The following is an 8,605-nucleotide window of genomic DNA, read 5'->3' on the forward strand; positions in this document are numbered from 1 at the left end:
TTGTGTTTCGGAGAGAGATATAGTTTGTGTGTAACAGTTTGTGTGATATCATTTAGTCACATGGCATACTCATAACTAAGTAAGAATTTTATATTTAATTCATTTAATTAAAAAAGAAATATATATATATTACCTGATCCGCCAAAAACCGTCTCCTATATGCCTCATGAGAATCAGAAGGCAGAGTCGATATGAACTGGGCGAATTCCACCTCCCTCTGCTCCCGGCGCCTCCGTTCTTCCTCCGCCACCTAGAGTAGCTCCGACTCCCGACGCGACTGCCAATCTTCCATCGCTTTCATCCGCTGCTCCATAGTCGGGTCTTGAGAAGAACTGCATCCTGGTGGAGCTGCAGACTCGTAGGTGCTACTGGACTCGTATGGTCGATGCTCGGATCCTCTCCACCTGTATCTGTTCTTCCTACTCGGTCCAATGACCGTCTCGATGATGCTATCCTCCTCCTCTCTACTTAATCGGGTCGGAGTGTTAGAATCGACCTGAGTCTGTGATAATTGCTCCTGCACCTTAGCATGTAATTTCTCCTGCGATATACCAAAACAACCAGGTCAATTCTAACACATTTAAAATGCATTGTTATAAAAATTAAATATACAAATTAACTGATACTTACAGCCAGATCCCGGTTCTGCGCTTTCTTCACTTCATCGGCGTAATTTGGACTCCAACCAGTCAGAATACGATCTGCAAAATGCCCGAGTTCTCCCCTTCCCTATTTTATTCACATATATCATTAACTCATAACACATAAATTATACTCAATTTGATAACCTAAGAGCTAATATATTATATACCTCAAGCGCCAATTGATGATAATGCTGGCTGAAGGACCTGGAGCCCCCGTGATGCTCGTAACTGCGGGGCGCATTGCGGTTCCTCCTTGCTGTTTCAGCTTGATCCTGCAAAACAATGTTAAATAGATATAATATAGAATTTCAAACAATAAACGAAAATATATACTTCAATAATACCTGAATTTCGGCCGTGTCCCAATAATCGTAAAGTGCAAAAAAATCTACTCCATCTACACGCTCGTCAAGATGCCAGTAACGCTCACAATCTTTTGTTCTTTGAATAAAATATTTTTTCTTCAGCTCAAACCGCCACCTCTTGAACGATAGATTGATTTGCGTGAAGCAGTAAGTCCAGGCACAAGCGTAATCGTCAAGAAAGAAAAATCGCTTCAGCATACAATGAAAAAAGAGATACAAATCAGTGTGTTAAACAAAATAATAAAATAACTAATAATTATGAGAATTAAAATAAATGACTCACACATATATATCTCTAACAAGCCACCAGCGCATCAATCCGCTGCGACTTCCACGTCAAAAATATGTTGAAGAAATCATGTCTCCTGGCTAAAGTGGCGAGGAAATTGTTGAAAGAGTTAGCAAATGGCCCGACAGGCATGCCGTTCTCCCATCGGATCACGGCCCTCCGATGAATATCTGGGATGAGGTTCTGTGGCTTGGTACCACTGCGGCCGCGCCTAGTAGGTCGCTTCATACCTCTGCTGTGCGATAAGTCGCAAATCATGATAAGCATCCCAATCCTCCTTCACCTTGGCCGGGTCGTGGGCTCGCTGATCCGGAATAGAATCCGGTGGTAGTGGCGCAGCTTCTACAGCTGCGCTATATGGCTCATATCGGCGCTCCTCCAATACATCTGCAGCCTGAGGAGGCGACGGCGGCATCTCTGCATGCTGGGCAGGATCAACGAGTGTCTCCGCATCAGGTGGAGCATCTCCTCGTCCTGTGTCCTGTGGCGGCCCGTCATGTGTAGCAGCGATGCGGCCTGCGTAGGAAATGTGAAAAAATAATGTTAGGCTCGTATTAATAGTTTATAGAAATGTACAGATATAATAAATAAATAAAAATACCTGACGTAGAGCCATGTGCGTCGCCTCCAGAATGTCTACCAATAAGTCTCTCAAGCGCTCTCTTACGTAATCCTTTTGTCATCTATACTTTGAAAACATAATGAGTACCCAACAAAACTATAATACATGACAAAAATTGATACATGATAACCAGTCAAACAGATAATATAAAGGCAATACTATAATACATGACACAAACTGATACATGATAACCAGTCAAACAGATAATATAAAGGCAATACTATAATACATAACACAAACTGATACATGATAACCAGTCAAACAGATAATATAAAGGCAATACTATAATACATGACACAAACTGATACATGATAACCAGTCAAACAGATAATATAAAGGCAATACTATAATACATGACAAAAACTGATACATGATAACCAGTCAAACAGATAATATAAAGGCAATACTATAATACATAACACAAACTGATACATGTTAACCAGTCAAACAGATACATGAATGTTCTTTTTAAATCATAACCAAGCATTATATTATTATGATGATGTTGAGGCTCTACTCTGTGACCGTGTGCGGTTAGCCTGCGACCGTGTGCGTGCTGACAAAAGGACCGTCCTTATAGTTTTATCGACTCTACCGTGGACTCGTTTTTTGACTTTACACCTTGGCTCACATATAATCGCAGGTACATCAGGGCGCGCCAGTGTAATTTCATCCACCAGATTATTTTGTGTCAAGGAAAACTCAGCAACTGTTTCGTCGGCCAAGATAATATCTTCGTGATCTTCGTCAGACACGGCTTCATGAATGTAGGATCTAGGCGGATTCTTAAGGACAACCCATTCGTCATTTTTCATTATATCTTTGACATAAAAGCACTGTTTTGCGTGAGCAGCTAACATGTACTTTTCAGTCTGATATATTTCCTTGTTAAGATTAACGAGTGTGTAACCGTAGTCATCCTTCGCCTTTTTCAGCTCACTCCAACGAACCTTAAACATCACATGTCTGACTTTATTATTAATCCCATAGAAAATCTCCACAATGTCTTCTACCTGACCGTAGTAATAGATTTCACCTTGTATCGGATTTAGATCTTTTGAACTAGCGTATGATAGTTGCGAGAAGGAGCAGAACACACCGCTATTTTGCGTTTGTCGTCTCTCTTCGAAACTGATGGTGTTAAACCTAAAGCCGTTGATACAGTACCCTCCATAATGCTTAACCACGTTAGAAGGACCTCTGGCATATAAACATATTTTTTCAGACAGGTTAACCCCATTCGTAATACATCGGTCAACCTTTAAGAAAAGAAACAAATAGTTTAAATATCTGTTGGCAGGCACATATTTGATATACGAATCAGAAATGTAAATAAATCTTACTTCACCCTTCAGCCATGCAGGGAATTGTCTAGAGTGTGTGTCCATAACTCTTTTGTTTTTTGTTCTGCATTTAAGAATAGTCTGGACATATCGGATGTGAAGCCTAGAATAAAATCATTTACAACAGTTAAATAGAGATAGTTATTGTGATGTGATATGATCTGATTCAAACAGTTAAATACTTACGTCGCGTATATGTTAAATGTAGTATCATTGCTCAAGATATATGTGTGGGCTTGATCTAGCTCCATTCTGGGGAATCTAGTGTCCTCCCCACGATAGTGTGTGTCCATAACTCTTTTATTTTTTGTTCTGCATTTAAGAATAGTCTGCACATATCGGATGTGAAGCCTAGAATAAAATCATTTGTAACAGTTAAATAGAGATAGTTATTGTGATGTGATATGGTCTGATTCAAACAGTTAAATACTTACGTCGCGTATATGTTAAATGTAGTATTATTGCTCAAGATATATGTGTGGGCTTGATCTAGCTCCATTCTGGGGAATCTAGTGTCCTCCCCACGATCATTATAGAATGTTCCGTCAATTATTCGTTAGGGACGGTTGAGCCTTGTCTCCACACCCCGCAAGTAACGAGAGATGAAATTCAAACTCTCATTACTTATATAGTTCTCTGCTATCGATCCTTCAGGACGTGCACGATTATGCATCAAATGTTTCATGAAACCCAAATACCTACAAGCATATAGTTTCATGATTTGTGACAAAATAAAACTGATATACGTAATTTAACAAATATTAATTGAGCATTATAATAATAAATACCTCTCCACAGGGTACATCCAGCGATATTGAACTGGTCCTGCGATGCGGGCTTCATATGCTAAATGTATTGTGAGATGCACCATGACCGTAAAGAACGAGGGTGGAAATAGAATTTCCATTTTACACAGTGTATTGGCTACACGTCCCTCTAATTCTTCAAACTCCCTGACATCAATCACCTTAGAGCACAGTTGCTTGAAGAAACCGCAGAATTCTATTACCACCATCGCGAGTTCCTTCTCAGCATGTCGCAACGCAACCGGGAGAAGTTGATGCAATAGAATATGATGGTCATGTGTCTGGAGTCCCAAAATTTTCCTGTCCTCAATATGCACATTTGCAGAAATGTTTGAAGCATAACAATCCGGTGTCTTCACGGACTTTAGAAATAAACACATATTATGGATCTCATCCTTCGACAGTGTGACACGGGAGGCTGGGAGTTCAAACTTTTCGTCACCCTTATTTATAGCTTGCAGTTCAGGACGGATGTTCAATTCTGCTAGGTCTCGACGTGCCCTTAAGTCATCTTTTGATTTTTTTCCGTCCTGCAACAAAGTGTTCAAGAGATTCTCGCATATGTTCTTCTCGATGTGCATGACATCCAAGTTGTGACGTATTTTTAAACTTCTCCAATATGACAATTGATAAAATATGCTGAATTTTGACCATCCATGCAGAAGTTCAGTACCCATAGAGACACGCCCATGCGATTGGACAGTGCGAGGTTTATTTCCTTTCGAATTGCCTTTGAGAAATTGCTTACCCTTTCCCCTTCCCTTCCAATTTTGCTTCAATATTTTTCTCCTAACCCCAAATGGATTTTCTTTGTTGAATCTTTTCTTTCCAAATATTTTTTTAGGTAGAGGATGTAGAAGCTTAAATATTTCTTCCCCGGTCAGCCTTGGTGGTGCCGGTCTGTTTTCTGGATTGTCATTGAACTTTCCTACTAACTTTCTGAACTTGTGCCCTGTAGGTAACCATCTTCTGTGTTGTCAATAACAGAACTTACGGCTGTATTTTAGGAACTTTCCCTCATAATCTAACATGCACACCGGACAAGCAATCTGACCCTTCGTCGACCATCCAGACAAGTTAGCATATGCTGGAAAGTCATTAATTGTCCACATGACCATTGCACGCATACGGAAAGCCTCCTTACCATAAGCATCGTAAGTGCTGACGCCTTCATCCCAGAGAAGCTTCAAGTCGTCAATTAATGGTTGGAGGAAAACATCAATGTCATTTCCAGGAGAATATCTTCCAGGGATCAAGAGTGACAGTATCATGTATGGCTGCTTCATGCACATCGACGGCGGCAGGTTGTACGGTGTCAGCAACACTGGCCAGGTAGACCAAGCAGAGCTCATTACTCCAAACGGATTAAATCCGTCGCTAGCAAGCTCCAACCTAATATTCCGAGACTCCTTACCCACCTTTTTCCCAGAGAAGCTTCAGGTCGTCAATTAATGGTTGGAGGAAAACATCGATGTCATTTCCAGGAGAATATCTTCCAGGGATCAAAAGTGACAGTATCATGTACGGTTGCTTCATGCACATCGACGGGGGCATGTTGTACGGTGTCAGCAACACTGGCCAGGTAGACCAAGCAGAGCTCATTACTCCAAACGGATTAAATCCGTCGCTAGCAAGCCCCAGCCTAATATTCCGAGACTCCTTACCAAAGTCAGGGTATATACGATCGATGTGCTTCCATGCCTCACCATCAGCAGGATGTCTCAATTTCCCGTCCTCTTTACGATCGGTCGAATGCCATCGCATATTCTCAGCCAGCTCGGCAGACATATAAAACCTCTGCAGCCTAGGAATAATTGGAAAATATCGGAGAACCTTCACAGGGATTCTGCTCTGTTTATTGGATGATATGCCTTCAGATGTGCCCGTATGTTTTTTCCAGCGTGATACATGACACGTCGGACATTCCTCTAGACCTTCATTACCCTTATTGTACAAGATGCAGTCATTAGGACAGGCATCTATCTTTTTGTAATCAAGACCCAGGGTATCAACAATCTTGTGAGCTTCATAATAAGTTGCGGGGATGCTCTTCTCGCCGCCTGGAATGACTTTCCTGAGAAAGTCTAATAACATCTCGAAATGTGTAACAGCCATCCCACTGAGTGTTTGGATGTGAAGAAGCCTCGGCATAAAAGAAAGCCTTGTGAACTCGGTGCAACCCTCGTATAACGGTGACTCGTTTTCTTCAACAAGTCTCATCAATCGGGCTACATCTTGAAACATATCAGTAGTGTTAACATCACTCGAAGACGGCACGGTAAGAATATCTTCCAACATATCAGTTGTGTCAATTGTCAGATTGTCGACATCAGTAAACTCTTCCTCTAATTGCATCACCGGGACGCCTTCACCGTGATGACTCCAAAATACATAAGAGCTATCAAATCCATTGATTGACAGATGGAAACTTACGTCACTCCTAGTGAGCATTTTATCATTCCTACAATTCTTACAAGGACAAAAAATTAACCCGCTGAGTGACCGTAGAGGGTTGGTGTCAGAGTAGGCTAAGAAAGCTTCTATCCCATCCTTGTATCGAGTGTCTAGATGCCTTCGATCACGTGGTATGCTCATGAACGATTTGTCAGGAATTGTCCGCATCTAGAATTTAAAAATTAATGGAAGTGAGCATATCCCTACATATATCATTTTAAGTTATAGGACAAGTGTGTGTGATCGGCTGTCAGAGGAAGGCTTCTATCCTATTAGGTATGTAAACGTAGCGTGTATATGTATTTACGTGTGTTCAAGTGTACTTTTATTTCGTCAAAATTTCGGCAGCACCTACCCGCTGTTCTCCGAGTAGACTATAGTACACAGAGAACAACGAGTAAGCGCCGCCGAAACTCTGACGAAAAGAAAGTACACAAGAACACACGTAAATACATATGCACGCCATGTTTACATACCTAACCCGTCCAAACTGGACAGATCCAATAAATATTTATATATAAGCCCTCCGTCACATACGAGTACGGAAAGGTTATCGGACCGAACACGATGGTATCGTATCCGCCAACAATCCTGTACGCGTATGTGACAAGTAAATAAAGAGATTATATATAGTATTTATTGGACGGGGTATTCTACGGCTCGAAAATATGAGTGTACAGTGTGTGCAATTTCTATGTAATTAGCGATAAAATAGTTACGATAACCCCTCACAATCACCTCACCCTCATTGTAACCATCACCCTAACCCTAACCCTAACCCTCACCTTCACCCTCCCCTAACCCTAAACCTAAACCTAACCCTCAACCTCAACCTCAAACTCACCCCCACCCCCACCCTAACCCTCACCCTCAGCATCATCCCCACCCTAACCCTAACCCTAACCCTCAGCATCATCCCCACCCCCACCCTAACCCTAACCCTCAGCATCACCCCCACCCTACCCCTACACTAATCCTAACCCTAACCCTCAACCTCACCATCACCCCCACACTCACCCTCACATAACCCTAACCCTCACCCTCACTTTCACCTCCTAACCCTAACCTTAACCCTCACCCTCATCTAACCCTAACCCTCAACCTCAACCTTACCATCACCCCTACGCTCACCCTCACCACTCACCCCCTAACTAACCCTAAGACCTTAACCCTCACACTCATCCTTAATTTTTTTTATTTAGGGTTTTGATGTTTTTTTATTAGGGTTTATACAAAAATTAAACTATAATGAATTATTATTTTATTAGGGTTTTGCAAAATAACTAAACTAAGTATAACTTAATTATTTTTTATTAGGGTGTTGATTTTTCCATAATTAATTTGATTTTGCATAATTAAACTATAAACTATAAGATTGAGGGGGGGGAGGGAAGGTACGCTTTGAGAGAGTAGAGAGAGGGGGGCGAGAGAGAATTGACGGCCGAGGCGGGCGGTCGGCTGCCACCCGAGCGGGCGGAGACGAGAGGGGCGGGCGGGTCTGGAAAGAGAGAGGGGGGGGGGAAAGAGAAGGGGGTGGTGGGTCTGAGATGCCACCAATAGCGGGCGGCGGCGGCGACGACGGGGGGGGGGGCGTGGGTCTGAGGTTGGGGGCGAGGGTCTGGGAGAGAAAGAGGGGAAAAGAGAGGGGGGGGTCTCGGGTCTGGAGGGGGGGTCTCGTAAAACTGGGCCGCGGGTTGCCCAAAATTTTGGGGCGCCGCGCCCGAAATTTTTTCCCACCGAAAACTTTTTAGCGACGGATTGTTCCGTCGGCTAAAAATTGTTTTAAGCGATGGAAAATCCGTCGCTAAATCCTTATTTACCGACGGAATGTAGATTGTCGTTAATATTTTAGCGATGGAAAATTTTAGTCGGCTAAAACAACATTTCGCGTCGCTATAACTATATTTTCCTACGGTAAATATGGCGACGGAAATTCCGTGCTATATAGTCATGTTATAGGCGACGGAATATTCCGTCGGCTAAATATCCATAGTCAATAAGCACCATTTTCTAGTAGTGTTAGAGGAAACTGGCAAGCCGCCGTGTCGTATGTTGACGAGGGTGAGGGCGAAGTCGCCAAGG

The 8,605-nt window shown here is 42.4% G+C and overlaps 1 protein-coding gene across 1 annotated transcript; it reads right to left on the minus strand.

Moving 5' to 3' along the window:
* LOC109846204 lies at window positions 251-1,526 on the minus strand. Its single transcript, XM_020415426.1, has 5 exons — window positions 1,317-1,526; window positions 989-1,198; window positions 812-916; window positions 631-729; window positions 251-541 (listed from the first exon to the last, which is right to left on the minus strand). Exons 1-5 carry the CDS (start codon window positions 1,524-1,526, stop codon window positions 251-253), a joined length of 915 nt encoding a protein of 304 aa, XP_020271015.1.

The sequence above is a fragment of the Asparagus officinalis genome, chromosome 6 (assembly GCF_001876935.1).
Source record: "Asparagus officinalis chromosome 6, Aspof.V1, whole genome shotgun sequence".
Taxonomy (NCBI): Eukaryota; Viridiplantae; Streptophyta; class Magnoliopsida; order Asparagales; family Asparagaceae; genus Asparagus; species Asparagus officinalis.